This window comes from Ahaetulla prasina, chromosome 7 (genome assembly GCF_028640845.1).
Source record: "Ahaetulla prasina isolate Xishuangbanna chromosome 7, ASM2864084v1, whole genome shotgun sequence".
Taxonomy (NCBI): domain Eukaryota; kingdom Metazoa; phylum Chordata; class Lepidosauria; order Squamata; family Colubridae; genus Ahaetulla; species Ahaetulla prasina.
The window spans coordinates 92,713,801-92,732,816 of NC_080545.1; the positions used below are offsets into that span (position 1 = coordinate 92,713,801).

Below are 19,016 nucleotides of genomic sequence, written 5' to 3' on the forward strand. Positions count from 1 at the left end.
CTTCCAACTCTGTTATTATGTTATGTTATGTTAAGGTATTCTTTTGCGAGCAGAGGAGTGGACTTGCTCAATTGTATTAATGTCCGATATGCAGTGCGGGTTCCAGGCAGATGAGCTGTATTCGAGAATTGGTCTAGCAAAGGTTTTGTATGCCCTAGTTTGCAATACAGTATTACTGGAGAAGAAGCTTCACAAGATTAGGTTAACAACTGTTAATGCCTTAACTTTGGCCATCTGTTACAATCCAAGTTGTGTTGCTTTTTTTTTTTGGTACATGGAGCAAGTGCTGAATGTAAGTCAACACACAGCTCAGGTTCCTGATAAACATCTGATTGTTTCTCTTCTCCACTTTCTTTTCATAATCAGGAAAAAGAGAATCAGTCCCTCGTTCTTAAGATTTCTTCCCTTCAAGAGGAGGTAAGAATGGATGACATTAATCTTTGAATCATATGAGGATATGTATTTTTTATTGCTATGCAGTAATAATGACAAGAATATACCAGTAGTCCTTGACTTACAACCACAATTAATCCAAAATTTCTGTTGTTAAGCAAGACAATTGTTAAGTGAGTTTTCCCCCATTTTATCACCATTCTTGCCACAATCGTTAAGTGAATCATCAAATTAGTAAACCAGTTGTTAAGTGAATCTGGATTCCCCATTGACTTTCTTTGTCAGAAGTTCATAAAAAGTGATCACATGACACACACCCCCGGGGGCACTGCAACCGTTATAAATACATGACAGTTGACAAACATCCAAATTTTGATCACGTGACCATGGGCATGCTGCAAGGGTTGTAAGTGTGAAAAACGGTCATAAATCACTTTTTTCAGTGCCTATGTAACTTTGAATGGCCACTAAACAATCGGTTGTAAGCCGAGGACTGTAATAGCCTGGCACAGATGGCATTTCAATATTCTGCACCAGATTTATGGGCAGAACAATTAAGTGGATAATTCCCCCAAATTTCTCCAGAGGACGAAGAAATTCTCCATGAATTTCTCAAAGGTGGGATCTGCTATTTATCGGTGTCATTCCCTAGCTGGTGTTCTTGAGTTCATCCGATTGTTGGAGGTGGAATAAGAAAAAAGAAGTATGGGAAGCTAGGGAACCTGTAGAATATTAGAGAGATGATTATACAATGGAAGACAGACCATTCACACATACTGTCAGGGTTCCGATGTTAGTTAGGATGCCCTAACTAAATTATGAGCCTTGAGCCAAGCTTTAAAAGAAATCCAGTTATTTATTAGGAGCTTCATGTTGGCACGTTCCAAGTGAAGCCAACTCTGACCCCACGTAATTTACGCCCCAATCATGACCCTGTTTCCCCCCTCCCCCCCCCAGAGTGTGTCATCAATCACATTCTGCAACAGAGCAATTTCACAGGTTGTAGAGATCACTCCCCTCCAGCTGCTGTGGGTAACCCTGGGAGACAGCCTTGAGAAAGATACGTCTGGAATTTGCTTTTGTATTTGGCTGCTGTGCTGCTTCGTCGGTTTCCCATCCCCCTTGCCTATGGCAACCCGAGAGCAAGCCAGGGATGCTTTGCGAGTTGACACATACCTCTTGACCTCCTATACATAGGTGTTAGAACAACACACTCTACTCAAGAAAATTTATTGCCAAATACCTTCTTTTTTGGAAGAGTTTTTAGAAAAGAGCAACAAAGATGATTAGGGGACTGGAGGATAAAACATAAAGAACAGTTGTGGAATTGGGTATGTCTAGTGTAATAAAAAGAAGAGCTAGGGGTGACATGATAGCAGTGTTCCGATATCTAAGAGGCTGCCACAAACAAGAGGGGGTCAATCTATTCTCCAAAGCACCTGAAGGCAGGACAAGAATCAATGGATGGGAACTAATGAAGGAGAGAGATTTCCTGACAGTTTAAACAATTAACCAGTGGAACAACTTGCCTCCAGAAGTTGTGGGTGCTCCATCACTGGAGGTTTTAAAGGAGGACAGCCATTTGTTTGGAAATGGTATAGGGTCTCCTGTTTGAGTTGGATTAGAAGACCTCCAAGGTCCCTTCCAATTCTGTTATTCGGTGAAGGTATATTTTTTTTCATCATTTGGAAAGAGAATTAGCAGAAAAGGAAACCAGCAATAACAAATATGTCATTTAAATCAGAACATTAGAAATGCTCTTGATTCAGATGGTCTCCAGAAGAAGATTGAGGAGCTGTCCCAGAATATTAGCGAACTCCAAGTAAGTGTGACTCCTACATTTTGTTTCAGTTTGAGGTGGCAGAGATTCAATTCAATGGTTCATGTTCCAAGTATCCATAATCAAGAGAATGAAATCAAATATTTTCTAAAGACAATGCAGTAATTCCTACTCTTGGATTTCCACTTATGTTGCATTACAGAACCCAACACTCCTAATCACTGGTTACGCTGGCTTGGAATGATCAGAGATCATAGCCTTAACCAAAATATGACAATCCACAGTTAAAACTAAAAGTGGATCTCTATTATTTACATTTGTAAATTGGGGGAAGAATATCAGAAAACCTTCAAAAAGCAACATGTAACCATGGGGATTCTGATACTGTCCCTTAAATGTTAAATTACATTTTTAAGAGGAATTTGAGCTGAAACTCAAATTTTGCATTATAGTTACATCTGACTTAGCAAATGTTCCAGGTCTGAATAACAGATGAGAACATTAATGATGGTAGGATCTTTCTGTCTCCATAACTTGAGACGTGTATGATATAATTGAATCAAGAGATTATTATCATTTTCTTAGCGATAAGAACTTTATCCCACAAATTCTTGGTCAGTTCTGAGATATTTAATTATTTTGGGGATATTCTCGTTAAGATTCTTCAGCATTTCTGCACAAAATGGGCATCAGCATAGAACATACCGTATTTTTCGAGTATAAGAGGCATTCCCCCCCCCCAAAAAAGGGTGAAAATTTGGGTGTGTCTTATAGACTGAATGTAGCCCCACCCACACACTGGCCCCCATCCATTGGCCTCTGCCTCCCAGCAGTTTACCTCTTGCAGCAAACAGCAAACAACCCGTTTCAGTTTCAGCACAGCCTGATAAGCATAAGCAGCTGATTGTTGGTTGGGTCAGCCTCCAGACCCTCAGCTGTTTCAGGCTGCAGGGATTGCCATTGCCACGCGGGCCTCCGCTGGTTGCTGCAAGGAGGCAAATTGCTGGGAGGCAGAGGCAGAGGCAGATTTTTTTTTCTTGTTTTCCTCCCCCAAAAAGGTAGGTGCATTTTATAGTCTGGACTCCAAAAAATAAAGTAATATAGCCTATTAGAGCATGTAAGATTTTGCAAAGCATATTGGTGTGAGCTTTAAACTGTTAACATGTGCATGTCCTTTAAAACACGTTGATGCTTCGAAGGCTTTCCTTTGATTTCTCCAGCCAATTATTCATTTACACTCATTTTTCACATGCTTCAATTTGTGCGTACAAACATTCCAGGCAGTGCGCACCCTACCATCAGAACCAGGATTTATGTGTTCCCTTCTGGCAAGTGCTTACCAAAACAGACAAGATGGTGGTTGGGGAACGGTAGTCTCTTGATTTTTAATGTGACACACATAACCAGGCATGGAAATTCACAGGGTAATTTTGGGCCCAGTCCCCCTCTCTCTCAACCCAGAAGCCAGAGAGGTGATGATGATTTTTGCTCCAGCGGTGCAAGTCCTAGCACTGCGCGGCAGGGTGATCTCCCATCCCTCACCTCAGTTTCTGCCTACCTAGCAGTTCGAAAGCATGTTTTATGCAACTAGATAAATGGGTACCACTTGGATGGGGAGACGAGCTGGCACTTTGTGCGGACAGTTAGATTCCTGCTAGCGCTGAACCTTCCCGGTTGTGACGCCCCTTTGTAAGGTGGAGGGAGAGGGCTCTGGATGACAGTGCAGGAAAGCCGCTTGTTTTTCTTTTTGGTGTGGAACTAGCTCTCCCTCTTGTGGTGCACCTTGGAAGCACATGAGCGTAAATCGAACGTTGCTAGTAAACAGGCAGCCAAACTGCAAGTCTGCATTAGCCTTGTAGTCTCCTGGCTAATGTAACATCACCATACGTTAAAAAACAATAAATAAAAAACTTAGTAGCCAGCAAGGTGTGGTTAGTGAAGGTGCTGGACTACAAATGACACAGGTCCTAGATTTCCCTCACAAAAGTGTTCTGGTGACTTTGGGCCCCAGACTAGGAAATGCAAACATTTCTTTCTATCAAACCATACTGGACTAATATGGTAGATTATACAATAGTTCATAACCTTCAGTGAAGTTATCATTTGATGCATTAATTAGACTTAATAAGAGCCCTAACAAATAACTAGGCAATTCTTTTGCTTCCTCTTACTGTCTTAGAAAAAACTATCCCCAAAGCAGTGGTGGGTTTCAAATTTTTTTACTACCGGTTCGGTGGGTGTGGCTTGGTGGGCGTGACATGGCTTGGTGGGCATAGTAGGGGAAGGATACTGTAAAATCTCTCATTTTGTCCCAATCAGCTGGTATTCGGGAGGCGGAGAATAGAAGGGGGCAGGGTCAGTCAGAGGTGGCATTTACTGGTTCTCTTGAACTACTCAAAATTTCTGCTACCGGTTCTCCAGAACTGGTCAGAACCTGCTAAAATAAGGTGACCAGACGTCCCGCTTTTGGTGGGACAGTCCCGCTTTTTAATAATTTGTCCCGCGTCACGCAGCATTTCAAAAAAGTCCCGATTTTTTTTAAAAAATTTTTTAAAAAAAAGTCCCACCTTCAGACGCAGACTCCATACACTCCCATTCTGAAAATGGGAGGCGGCAACTCAAGAGGAGGAGGAGGAGGCGGGGGTGTGGGTGTTACAGACATCAAGCAGCGAGAGCGGGAGGAGGAGAGACGCCGCTTGACTTCGCCCGCCGGAGGCTGCCTGGAAGAGCCGAGAAGGTGCCTGGAAGAGCCGAGGGCCGAGAGGAGAGCCGAGCCTGCCTGGAAGAGCCAAGAAGCAGTGCAGCAGCCGCTCCTCCTCCTTCAGCCAGGTGGCGAGACCCAGCGCGCATGCCATCACTGAAATCTGGTCACTTTATGCTAAAACCCACCTCAGCTCCAAAGTGAAGGAAAAGAGAAATAGAAGAATTTTTAGTATCGTTTCTTCCTGCTAGAATGCAATTTCATGGTGGGTTTTTGTTCTTCTTTTCCCAGATGCAAACACATCTTTATGAAAGCACTGTGAGAAGTAAAGACACAACACTCCTTAAGGTTTGTGAGTCCTCGATTGCATTGAAGAATTTCTAGCCTGGTTTAATTTTCAAAACTTAACCGTGTCCCTAATGAAAAAAATTTAGGTCCCAATTGGCATAATTAAACAGGGACTGCCTTATGGGATTAAGAGAAATATATTCTTATGGAAACGGTTTAGATATTGCTCTATAGGCCATTGACTGATACTCACTAGGTATTATAGTTGGTGGGTGTAAAAACAGCTGTGTAAGAGTTTGGGATGAAGTCACTTAGTACCGGATGGCCTCTACTGTTCTGGTTTTGCATACCAGACCTTTGCAATGCAGATGTTGGTGGAATGCGATAGCTACTTGTTGTTACATTTACATAATATCCATCGCTGCTTAGAACAAATGAAAAGGGCATAAATCCTCAAATAATCAATGTACATAATGCAACAGGAAGGAAAAAAACAACAACAACCCCAGAACATTGAAACAAAATCATCGTCTGAAATAAGAGGCTTCCAAACAATGATGTGTTAAAAACTATTGCAGATGGGCTTTGACTTACAACCAAAATTGAGCCCAACATCATTTTCATTGCTAGGAAAGACAGTTGTTAAGTGAGTTTGCCCCATTTTATGATTCACAAGTGAATCACTGAAGTTGTTAAGTAAGTAATACCCTTATAAAATGAATCTGGCTTCCCCCATTGATTTTGTTTGTTGGAGGGTCGCAAAAGGTGACTCCGGAACATTGCACCCGTCATATATAGGAGCCAGTTCCCAAGCGTCTGAATTTTTGATCATGCAGGGGATGCTGCAATGATTGTGTGAAAAATGATCATAAGTCACTTTTTTGAGTGCCTTTGTAACTTTGAATAGTTACTAAACAAATGGAGAGAGAGGGAGGGGGAGAAAGAAAGAAAGAAAGAAAGAAAGAAAGAAAGAAAGAAAGAAAGAAAGAAAGAAAGAAAGAAAGAAAGAAAGAAAGAGAAAAAGGAGAGGCAAAAGGGGGGAAAAAGAGGGGGAGGGAGGGAGGGAGGGAGGGAGGAAGGAAGGAAGGAAGGAAGGAAGGAAGGAAGGAAGGAAGGAAAGGAAAATCCACACAGTTCTGGGACTCTGAGGTTGGTTTGTGTACTTCAGGCACTGAAAATGGGAAAATTCATCCCCAGAAGTAAACTAATAATAATCGGCACCCATACCTAGGATGGATCATACCTAGAGGATCATTGGTTGCTTCTTTGAAAGAGCTTTATAGCTCCTGCTGCCTTAAGAAAGTTCAAAACATTCTTAAAGATCCATCTCATCCTGGGTATCCTTTTTTTTGAACTATTACCATCTGGCAGACGGTACAGGACAATAAAACCAAAGACAAATAGGCTGAAAAGCAGCTTTTATCCCAGGGCAGTAACTATATTGAATTCTAGTATATTCATGCAATATCAGAGGTTTTCAATTCAACTGTATAGAATGTGAAGGATGTATGTTTGTGTTTTATTTTTATGGTTATAATGTACACTGAAGATGGCATTTAATTTCGTTGTACGAGGTGCAATGACAATAAAGTAAACTAAACTAAACTAAACTATAGGCCTGCAACTTTGCATCTCACACAAAGTATTTATAAGAGAGCATTTAGTTGATGAACAACTTTGGACTGAGCTGATTCAGTGATCAGGGAACAGATGTTAGGTGTCGTGTCCCCCTCCCCCTCCGACGACTGGGTCTGGGAAGTCTGTATCAAGCGTGGCCACGAAGCCTCTGCAGCTTTGCCAAATTCCTTTCAGATGTCTCAGGGCAGGCAGGAATCCAAGTTGTGACTTCAGCAAACTAGATGAGACTTTGCTTGACTCAAGGAATGCCAAAAGCAGGTCCTTTATATAGGCTGTGAGGTGTGGCTCCATGACTCAGCACTTATCCAGGCCTGCCCCTCCCTTTCTTCTGCTGACGTCGCCTCTCAGATCTCCGGAAGCGAGGATCCTCCCACTTTAGATTGTCTTCTGCTGTTTGAGAAAGGGAGGGGTCAGAAGGAGTAGGTCTGGATTATTCTAATCCCTGGCTGACTTCCTCTGATGGCTGCGTGTGAGTGAGGTTTGTTTGTTCATTCCTGACATCCCCTCCAGGCATGGGGCCAGGGCTGGGTGCTGGAGGCATGCCAGGCTGTTCCTCTTCATTATCAGACTCTGAATCTGATAGCAGGCCCGGCAGGAGGAGGGAGGGGCCCGGCTGAGGAGAGGAGGGAGGACGAGGCACAACATTAGGATGAAAAGAGAAAGAATTGAAAGGTTAACAGGAAAGGAATACTACACTATTTTATCTATATCTAATTGACAGAGCTGCTCATTTCCTACCTGCTGCTTCTCCTGTCCTCCTCCTACAGTTAGTTAGGCCTTTCTGCCCAAATATAAATTGACAACTCGCACACTGAAATATAATGCAAACCACACAGAGAAATGACCCAGCTTGTTGCAATAGATACTGGCAATCCATATTCCAGTTTGGGGCTTGATCCCTGCAAATGCTTCAGACAGCTATGCAAACCTGAGCTTAGAAGAGCCTGTATTTGTGTAATTTTCTCCAAAAGGCCTTTGTTGTCAAAGCCTCCACTTTGCATACATTTGTCTTCCCTTTCTTCCAAACACGTGGCAGCTAATTTGAATGGATGTAAAAAAACAAACAAACTGAGTAACCAAACACCATTGACCCTGCTTGGGATAGTATCTATTTTACAATCCCGTTTTGCAACAACTATATCACAGCTGTTTTGGCCTTTCGTATTCTTATACTATAGGGACATGGTGGCTCAGTGGCTAAGACGCTAAGCTGGTTGATCGAAAGGTCGGCAGCTCAGCAGTTCAAATCCCTAGTGCTGCCGTGTAACGGGGTGAGCTCCCATTATTTGTCCCAGCTTCTGCCAACCTAGCAGTTCGAAAGCACCTAAAAATGCAAGTAGAAAAATAGGGACCACCTTTGGTGGGAAGGTAACAGTGCTCCATGCGCCTTTGGCATTGGAGTCATGCCGGCCACATCATGGAGAAGTCTTTGGACAGCGCTGGCTCTTTGGCTTTGAAACAGAGATGAGCACTGCCCTCTAGAGTCAGGAACAACTAGCACGTATGTGCGAGGGGAGCTTTACCTTATATTTATTAAAGCATAGTTAGTTAAGGCATGAAATGGTGTAACTACTTCACTATTCCTCTTCAATCATTGCAGAAGGAGCAGGATATACAAGAACTAAAGTCTGCCTTGAAGGAATACACGTCGGTGATAGAGGTAACGTTACGATACTTTTTGGGGGAAATGAGAAGAAGGTAAGGGACTGCTTGTTTCTTATTTACTTACAGGGCCTGTCCTAAACATTTTTTTTTAATTCCCAACTGTAGACTCTACGCGTAGAGAAAAATAAATTGTTGAACAACATTCAGCAGATGCAGCAAGAACTGATCTCGTGAGTATTTGGGGTAGCCAAGAGAAAAACATGCAGATTGTGATGGTGTTTCTGAGCTCCAGATCTTTTAACTCTTTAAATGTCTATATAGAATAGAATAGAATTCTTTATTGGCCAAGTGTGATTGGACACACAAGGAATTTGTCTTTGGTGCATAGGCTCTCAGTGTACATAAAAAGACAAGATACATTCGTCAAGAATCATAAGGTGCAACACTTAATGATAGTCAGAGGGTACAAATAAGCAATCGAATCATATTAGGAAACAGTCAGTATAAATCTTAAGGATACCAGAAACAAAGTTACAGTCATACAGTCATAAGTGGAAGAAGATGGGTGATAGGAACGATGAGAAGATTAATAGTGGTGCAGACTTAGTGAATAGTTTGACAGTGTTGAGGGAATTATTTATTTAGCAGAGTGATGGCGTTTGGAAAAAAAACTGTTCTTGGGTCTAGTTGTTCTGGTGTACAATGCTCTATAGTGTCGTTTTGAGGGTAGAAGTTGAAACAATTTATGTCCAGCACGCGAGGGGTCTGTAAATATTTTCACAGCCCTCTGTTTGACTCATGTAGTATACAGGTCCTCAATGGAAGGCAGGTTGATAGCCATTGTTTTTCTGCAGTATGTACAGTATATATGTATATATATTTTTGCTAGGAATGGTATCAACTTCCCCTTAATCTACAAGTTCAACAGCAGCTTCCTGGAAGCAACCAATTCATTGCAGTGCGAACTGGAACTGGCCCAGGAATCGTCAGAGGTCAGAAATGTCTTTTGGAGGATAGGAAGATTAAATGATGTAAAATTCTTAGGAGTACTTAGTGTGAGAACTTTTAACTCCCATGGCTAATCCAGGTGTGGGATCCCTAGGGCAGGGGTGTCCAAACTTGGCAACTTTAAGACTTGCGAACTTCAACTCCCAGAATTCTGGGACTTGAAATCTGCAACTCTTAAAGTTGCCAAGTTTGGACACCCCTGCCCTAGGTGGGAGGAAAGAATCTTGATCTATGCTTCTGTGTTGTACAGGTAGTCCTTGACTTACAACCGTTCATTTAATGTCTGTTCAGTGTTGACAACAGCACTGGAAAAAGTGACTTATGACTGTTTTTCACACTTACGACCATTTCAACATCCCCCCACGGTCACATGATCAAAATTCAGATGCTCGGCAACTGATACATATTTATGATAGTTACGGTGTCCTGGGGTCAGGTGATCAGCTTTTGCGACTTCTGGCAAAGTCAATGGGGAAGCCAGATTCACAATTTCACAACCGTGTCACTAATTTAACAACGGCAGTGATTCGCTTAAGAATTGTGGCCAAAGAAAGGACATAAAATGGAGCAAAACCTCACTTAGTGACTCAATGATCGAAATTCCAAGGCTTGGCATGTACTTATGACGGTTGGTTGCAGTGTCCCAGGGTCACGTGATCCCCTTTTGCGACCTTCTGACAAGCAAATTCAATGGGAAGCCGGTGTCGTGTCCCACTCCTCCGCTGACGGCCGGGTCAGGGAAATCCGAATCAGGCGTGCCTCTGCAGCTCTGCCAAAGTCCTAGCAAAGTCCTCAAGGCAGGCAGGAGACCAGAAAGTGACTCCAGCAAGATATGTTTAGACTTTGCCTGACTCAGAGACTGCCAGAAAGCAGGTCCTTTATATAGGCCATGGGGTGTGGCTCCATGACTCAGCACTTATCCAGGCCTGCCCCTCCCTTCCTTCTGACACTGCCGCCTATCAATTCTTCTGAAGCGAGGGTCACTCCAGTCGGCAGCTGTTGGTAATAAACCTTCCTCAGGCTCACATGCTGTGGAGGAGGGGGAGGGGTCTAGTTGCTCCATTTGCCTGGGCATGGAGCCAGAGCTGGGGGCTGGAGATACTTGCTCTTCTTCAGCCTGTCTGGGCATGGAGCCAGGGCTGGGGCCGGGAGATGCCCCCTCCTCAGCCTGTCTGGGCATGGAGCCAGGGCTGGGGCCGGGAGGCATGCTAGGACATTCTTCAGCGTTCGGAAGCAGATAAGCAGACCCCAGCTGTGGTGGTGAGATCTCTGAAGTGCATGTGTAGCTTCTAAGACCTTTTCTGCTTCCTTCAGCTTGACTGAAAAGCAAATATTCAGTATAGTGAATAGGCCGTGTTCCAGCTCAGGAATATAATGTGACTTTTTCTAATTACATTTTTTTATTAAGATCCCTGGAATTGAGTGGACAGCGCTTGATGAATCATTGGACAGAGAAGTTTTACTACTTCTTGAAGGGCCAGAGCGAGTAGGAGAAAAGTTCAAGGCCACCATTCTGAACCTGGTAAATGGAACATGGTGGATGGGGATAATGGGAAAAACCAGACTTGGAAACACTTAAATGTTTGCTAAATCCAACAAGAATTTTTTTTGCTGCTATTCCTCCCATTTGGGTAACACAACATCTAGGTTCTTCTCACTTATCAATACTGCTACTTGTGTCCAGATTATAAAAGAAAATATAGCGTATAAATGTTCTGTTCGAAGAGTTCCAACCATTCCATTCCTTTTCATATTCCATTCCATTCCATTCAATCCTTTCCATTCCATTCCATTCCATTCCATTCCATTCCATGTTCCTTTCCTTTCCTTTCCTTTCCTTTCCTTTCCTTTCCTTTCCTTTCCTTTCCTTTCCTTTCCATTCCATTCCATGTTCCTTTCCTTTCCTTTCCTTTCCTTTCCTTTCCTTTCCTTTCCTTTCCTTTCCTTTCCTTTCCTTTCCTTTCCTTTCCTTTCCTTTCCTTTCCTTTCCTTTCCTTTCCTTTCCATATTCTATTCCATTCCATTCCATTCAATCCTTTCCATTCCATATTCTATTCTGTTCTGTTCTGTTCTGTTCCATTCCGTTCTGTTCCATTCCATTCCATATTCCATTCCATTCAATTCCATTCCTTTCTTTTCCATCCCATCCCATCCCATCCCATCACATCACATCACATTACATTCAATCCTTTCCATTCCATTTGTGCCATTCCCACGTTCTCAAATATAAACAATGCTCTCACTCTTTCTTTGCAGCGAGAAGAACTTTCTCAAGTTGAAGATTTAGCAGGGCTACCTTTGCTGAACCCAACAGACTGTGAATTGGATCTGCAAGAAACTTATCAGAAGACCTTGGTGGTAAATAACCCTTGAATGGCAGGCAAGCATGCACTTAGGTTATCTTCCCCGATGATAAATTCCCTTGTAAGCGTTGAGTCAAGTTTAATTAATCTGGCACCCTTCATATGATTTCCTAGCAAACATGAAGTTGCAGATATCAGAACGTTATATATCTGGGATTCTATGGTAAATATTTTTGCCTCACAACTTTGGGTCCTCTAAGGGGAATGGTAGCCTGATGGCTTTGCAGCTCCTTCTCAGTAGATCAGAGAAAATAGGCAAAGACAGAATTGAAAGATGTTTCTTTCAACTGCCAAAGCTCCAATCTGTTTTTAGATTATTTTCTCTCTTTTTTTTCCTTTCTGGAGGTGCTAATGTTGTGGGCAGTGTGGTGGGGTTCAAATAATTTAACAACCAGTTCTCTGCCCTAATGACTGGCTGGGTGGGTGTGGCCATGGTGGGCGTGGCCAGAGGGTGTGACAGGCAGCACTCGGCTTCTTGTACCCCCCCTGGGAGCAAAAATGGGCCTGGAGGCCTCCGTGAAACCTCCTGGGAAGCGGAAACATGCCTAGGATGCCTCCCTGAAGCATTCTGGAAGCAAAAACGGGCCACGGGGGGGGGGGCACTGCCCCCCATGCCCAGTTTTGGATTTAGGAGGTCTCCGTACACTTACTTGGGAGCCAAAATGGGGTGCATGGGGACTCCTGGAAGGGGCGGGGCGGGAAGGGGTGGGGCCAGCCAGCAATTCAACTACCGGTTCATCCGAACCGGCCTGAACCGGCTGAATCCCATCACTGGTTGTGGGGGTTTCTGATAACAGGAGGGCCTACAGCAGCTTGGCATCTAGCATTGATTCTTCCTCCTTGTTGTCCGAATTTCTGAAGCAGCAGGATCACTTCCATGGTTTATAGTTATAGTCAGGATTCCACCAAAGTACTTTTAAGGATCTGAGGAGAGAAAGCCTTGATGGTCCATAAATCCCCTTAGTGAAATAGAACGGGATGGTTTCTGGTAGAATCCTGGTCATAATTGCAATCCTAGTAGAACCTTACTATGATAATCCTAACCCAGTGGTGAGTTTCTAGTGGTTCGCACCAGTTCGTGCGAACCATTAGCTCTGACTTTCAGCCGTGAGCAAACCAGTTCTCTCATTCTTTGAAGTGGGCCCGCCCACCCACCCCTGCATTATACTCACCTATATTTCTGCTTCCAAAGCCCAGCTGATTGGGGCAGCAGAGTGTATTGCCGCTCCTCAGCTGTTTTCTTTACTCTCAGCAATGCAGAAGTTCAATTTTCTGCAAACTGCACACGCGCATTCAGCGAACCAGTTGTTAAACCAATAGGATCCTACCCCTGCCGTAACCCTATGATAACCTTGTCTTTGCTTGTCTGAACCAAGCAATCAGGCTTTACTTGGGGCCCAGAATGTGAACAAAAATATTGCTTTTTGTTAAAGTGGGTTTAGTTTATAACAGAAAACACTGGTGCTGCCTTAAGCGAACAGACAGTAGGAAGGAGCAATAATATGAGTGTAATGGAAGATAATCACCACCCCAACATAGCAATAGACTTATACACCGCTCCATAGTGCTTTACAGCTGGGGTCTCCAACCTTAGCAACTTTAAGCCTGGAGGACTTCAACTCCCAGATGAGGAATTCTGGGAGTTGAAGTCCTCCAGGCTTAAAGTTGCCAAGGTTGGAGAACCCTGCTTTACAGCGCTCTCTGGGTGATTTACAATCTGGGTCCTCATTTTACCCAACTTGGAAAGACGGAAGGTTGAGTCAACCTTGAGCTGGTCAGGATCGAACTCCAAACTGTGGACAGAGTTAAGCTTGGATACTACTTTTTAACCATTCCACCACCAGGGCTCCTTAGCTACCCTTCTGTATTTCTTGGAAAAGAAAGAACCATGATGTAGTGTAGTGTAGCCTCGTGAAGTTGGCTCCTGATTAAAAAACTATACCCCGCCCCTAAACCCCCCCCCCAAAGTTGTCCAATTCCCAAGCAGCCTGTAAGCACGTGATGTTTTATATGTGTGTGATGGATGTGGAATGCAAGATGGTAGAGTTGTGAGCTTAAATCAACCAAGAGATTGCTATGCTCTATAGATACTTACGTTGACATCCACACAGGACCTCAAGAAAACTCTGGAGAATAAAAGAACCCAGTGGCTTCAGAAACTAAATTTTTTGGAAGCTCAGAAGGAATCCCTGGATAAGGAGCTCATTAAAATGGCAGGAAACATGCGGAGGATGAGAACAGAACAGCTACATTTAAAGAAAACGCTTTTGTCCAGGTGGTTCTTCTTCATTGTATAGAATGCATGGTTTCTGTATCTATTCAGTTGCAAATTCCTTACAGTTCAGTGAATAACACTGTCCGTTTGGGTTGGGGAATTCTGGGAGTTGAAGTCAAGTCCTTCACCTACACTAGGGACAGGGGTGAAATGCTCCTGGTTCACACCGGATCACCCAATCCGGTAGCAATGGCGGCGGATGGTTCAGAGAATCGGTAGCAAAAATCCTTGCCCCCTCCCATGCCCAGCTGAGCCGCACGATCATCAGAGTTGTTTTTTTTTAACTTTTAAAAGCATTTTTCTTCGGCCAAAAAAATGCTTTTAAAAGTAAAAAAGCCTCTGATGATCGCGCGGCTCAGCTGGGATCGTCAGAACCCTTTAAAAGCATTTTTTACAACCTCTTCAGCCAAAGAGGTTGTAGAAAAAATGTTTTTAAAAGGCTCCTCTGGTGATCCCAGCTGAGTTGCCTGATAATCAGAGACTTTTAAAAGCATTGTTTTACAACCTCTTCAGCCGAACAGGTTGTAGAAAAAATGCTTTTAAAAGTAAAAAAAAAAAAAGTTGGCCACGCCCACCCAGTCACATTACCCCCCGCCACCGAGCTATGCTCATAGAACCGGTAGTAACAAATTTTACATTTCACCCCTGACTGAGGAGTCCAACTTTGCCAACTTTAAGAATTGGTTACGTCTAGTTTAATGAGTAGACGGGATGCGGTGGCTCAGGGGCTAGGATGTTGAGCTTGTCGATCGAAAGGTCGGCAGCTCGGTGATTCGAATCCCTAGTGCTGCCGTGTAATGGGGTGAGCTCCCGTTACTTGTCCCAGCTTCTGCCAACCTAGCAGTTTCGAAAGCACGTAAAAATGCAAGTGATAGGGACCACCTTTGGTGGGAAGGTAACAGCGTTCTGTGCGCCTTTGGCATTGAGTCATGCCGGCCACATGACCACAGAGACGTCTTCGGACAGCGCTGGCTCTTCAGCTTTGAAACGGAGATAAGCACCGTCCCCTAGAGTCGGCAACGACTAGCACGTATGTGCGAGGGGAACCTTTACCTTTACCTTTTTAGTTTAATGAAAAGAAGGTCTTGGGATGGCATGATAGCAGTGTTCAATATCTCGGGGGCTGCCACAAAGAAGTTGGGGGGGTCAACTTACTCTGTTGTAAGTCAAGGACTTCCTGTAGCTTCCAGGAATCAAAAGTTGCCCTTACAATGAATCGCTTGCAAACTTGGAGAGAGTAATTCAGCTTCGAATAACGTTGCTGTGCATTGTTTTTGGTGTTTTGCTTAATATCTTAACAGACAACACGAGATCCAATCCACCAAACAGCTCAAAGAAGATGCTTTGGCAGAAGCAGACGTCTTAAAATTGAAACTGCAAGAGCTAACTGAACAATTAGAGGAAGCTGGGAAGAGGGTAGGTGTCCTACATTCAACTTTTATGTCTTATTTATTTAAAAAAATGGAACAATCGTTGGAGATGCCAGAGTGTGAACTGTCTGACCCAAACATTCGGGGCATCCATGAATCCTGTGTGCCCTATTGATTTAGGATTGTTTTTCTCACTCGCAACCATTACAGCATCCCCACGGTCACGTGATCAAAAATTTGGAACCTTGCAAACTGGCTCATATTTAGGACGGTTTGCAGTGTCCTGGGGTCACGTGATCCCCTTTGGTGACCTTCTGACAAGCAAAGTCAAGGGGGAAGTCAGATTAAATGAACAACCGTGTTACTAACTTAACCAGTGCAGTGATTCACTTAACAATGGTGGCAAAAAAGGCCGTAAAATGGAGTGAAACTCACTTAACAGCTGTCTTGCTTAGCAACAGAAATGTTGGGCTTAATTGTGGTCGTAAGTCGAGAAGTACCTGTAAGCTACAGGTTTTTTGTTGTTGTTTTGTTTTCTTTTCTTTTGTTCTGTTCTGTTCTCTTCTGTTCTGTTCTCCACCTCTTTTCTCCTCTCCCACTCCACTCCACTCCACTCCACTCCACTCCATATCTTCTCTTCTCTTCTCTTCTCTTCTCTTCTCTCCACTCCTCTCCTCTCCTCTCCTCTCCTCTCCTCTCCTCTCCTTTTCTCTCCTCTTGAATAGAATAGAATAGAATAGAATAGAATAGAATAGAATAGAATAGAATAGAATTCTTTATTGACCAAGTGTGATTGGACACACAAGGAATTTGTCTTGGTGCATACGCTCTCAGTGTACATAAAAGAAAAGATACATCTGTCAAGAATCGTAAGGTACAACACTTAATGATAGCCATAGGGAACAAATAAGCAATCAAATCATATTAGGAAGCAGTCAGTATAAATCGTAAGGATACCAGCAACAGGGTTACAGTCATATAATCATAAGTGGGAGGATATGTGTGATAGGAACAATGAAAAGATTAATAATAATGCAGACTTAGTAACTGGTTTGACACTGTTAAGGGAATCATTTGTTTAGCAGAGTGATGGCGTTCGGGAAAAAACTGTCCTTGTGTTTAGTTGTTCTGGGGTGCAGTGCTCTATAGCGTCGTTTTGAGGGTAGGAGTTGAAACAGTTTATGTCCAGGATGCAAGGGGACTGTAAATATTTTCACAGCCCTCTTTTTGATTCGTGCAGTATACAGGTCCTCAATGGAAGGCAGGTTGGTAGCCATTGTTTTTTCTGCAGTTCTAACTATTCATTGAAGTCTGTGCCTGTCTTGTTGGGTTGCAGAACCAAACCAGACAGTCATAGAGGTGCAGATGACAGTCTGAATAATTCCTCTATAGAACTGGATCAGCAGCTCCTTGAGCAGTTTGAGCTTTCTGAGTTGGCGCAGAAAGAACATACTTTGTTGTGTTTTTTTGAATGTATCTTTTCTTTTATGTACGCTGAGAGCATATGCACCAAGACAAATACCTTGTGTGTCCAATCACACTTGGCCAATAACAAATTCTATTCTATTCTATTCTATTCTATTCTATTCTATTCTATTCTATTCTATTCTATTGATGACATTTTTGATGTTAGATGCCCGTTTTAGGTCTTGAGATATGGTAGAACCTAGAAATTTGAAAATCTCTACTGTTTATACTGTATTGTCTATTATTGTAAGAGGTGCTAGTATGGGAGGGTTTCTCCTAAAGTCCATCACCATTTCTATGGTTTTGAGTGTGTTCAGTTCCAGATTGGTCCGGTCACACCACGAGGCTAGTTGTTCAACCTCACGCCTGTATATGGATTCATCATTGTCTCAAATGAGACCAATCACTGTTGTGTCATCTGCGAACTTCAGTAGTTTAACAGATGGATCGTTTGAGATGCAGTCATTGGTATATAGAGAGAAGTGGAGCGAGCACATAGCCTTGTGGGGCCCCTGTGCTAATTGTACAGGTATCTGATGTGATTCTGCTTAGCTTCACCTGCTGCTTCCTGTCTGTTACGAAGCTTATGATCCATTTACAAGTGTGTTCAGGTACCGCTAGCTGGTTTAGCTTAGTTAGAAGAATGTCTGGAACGATGGTGTTGAATGCTGAACTAAAGTCTACAAAGAAGACCCTTACATAGGTCTTTGGAGATTCAAGATGTTGTAGGATGTAGTGCAGAGCCATATTAACAGCATCATCTGCTGATCTATTTGCTCGGTATGCAAATTGCAGGGGGCCTAACAGCGGATCCGTGATGGTTTTCAAGTGGGTCAGCACTAGCCTTTCAAAGGTTTTCATAACTACAGATGTTAGAGCAACTGGTCTGTAGTCATTCAGTTCTTTGATGGTGGGCTTCTTCAGCACTGGGATGATAGTAGAGTGTTTGAAGCAAGAAGGAACATAGCACATCTCTAGCGATTTATTGAAGATATGGATGAAGATGGGGGCCAATTGATCAGCACAGACTTTTAAGCAAGAAGGGGTTCTCTTGTCTGGGCCTGGAGCTTTTCCTGGCTTTTGTCTGTGAAATAGGTCTTGCACTTCCTTTTCTGTGATCACTAGAGGTTGTGAGCCCAATGGGATGGGGTCAGTTGTAAGAGGTTTGGCTGTTGTTGGTGTGTCTGAGATGGGGTCAGTTGTAGAAGGCTTGGCTGTTGTTGGTATGTCTGAGATGGGGGTTGTGGAGATAGGTGGCTGTAGTTTCCTTTCAAACCTTCCCTTCCCTTCCCTTCCCTTCTCTCAGTCCAGCTGCTGAGCTGCTTTGAAATATTGATTATTTTGAAGTCTTCATGTGCAATCCTGGTGAAGTGACTGCTTGCATTATTCCTTTTAATACGTCGAGGGGGCTCAGTTCCCTTCTGTAAAATATTGGGGAGAAAGAGCTTTACAGTGGCCAGCTGTAGGCCGCTTGGTTTAACAAAAGCAGAACTGGTGTTGCTCATCTGGAACTTGCAGAAATCTGATTGCGGAGGAAGTCAAAGCTAAGCTGGGGGGGGGGGAGGCGGGTGACAACTTCTTGTGCTCTGCACAGGAAAACAACGCTTGGTGCACACCAACAAGCAGAACCTGTCCCTCAAAAATGCAGAAGCACAAAGAGTTCATGGCTTCCGGAAAGAGAAGAAATGTGTTTTTGGTCTCTTTTTTGAAGCTGCCCAAAGGGACTTTGAGACAGAGCTCATCTTGCAGCATTTGATGCCGGAAACTTGTGTTGACCCGCTGTTGCTGCTTTCTTTAAGGTTAAGGATCGCGAGAGTGACTTTCACGCTGCCCACGAGGAAGTAGGGTCTTTACAGAAGAAGCTAGAAGAAAGCGTTGCCGAGCAAGGAAGCCTCCAGGGTAGAAATACAGATTTAACGCGGACTTGCCAACAGCTGGAACGGCAAGTTAAGGAACAAAGTAGTAAGTATCTCTCCGTCCTTTTAGATTACAACCTGCATTCTTCTTGGGGGGTTATAAAGCCCTTAGTAAGACCACACCTAGAATACAGCATCCAGTTTTGATCACCACACTATAAAAAAGATGTTGAGACTCTAGAAAGAGTGCAGAGAACAGAGGAGGATTAGGG

The 19,016-nt window shown here is 43.4% G+C and overlaps 1 protein-coding gene across 1 annotated transcript in view; it reads left to right on the top strand.

Moving 5' to 3' along the window:
- Positions 1-19,016, top strand: part of IRAG2 (inositol 1,4,5-triphosphate receptor associated 2) — a 77,018-nt gene that overhangs the window by 15,968 nt on the left and 42,034 nt on the right. The window contains exons 8-19 of the mRNA XM_058191694.1: positions 367-417; positions 2,138-2,215; positions 5,166-5,222; positions 8,401-8,460; positions 8,571-8,635; positions 9,295-9,397; positions 10,822-10,949; positions 11,061-11,130; positions 11,670-11,771; positions 13,888-14,051; positions 15,353-15,467; positions 18,688-18,850. Of these exons, the coding sequence (XP_058047677.1) occupies positions 367-417; positions 2,138-2,215; positions 5,166-5,222; positions 8,401-8,460; positions 8,571-8,635; positions 9,295-9,397; positions 10,822-10,949; positions 11,061-11,130; positions 11,670-11,771; positions 13,888-14,051; positions 15,353-15,467; positions 18,688-18,850 (1,156 nt within the window). The remainder of the gene's footprint in view (positions 1-366; positions 418-2,137; positions 2,216-5,165; positions 5,223-8,400; positions 8,461-8,570; positions 8,636-9,294; positions 9,398-10,821; positions 10,950-11,060; positions 11,131-11,669; positions 11,772-13,887; positions 14,052-15,352; positions 15,468-18,687; positions 18,851-19,016) is intronic.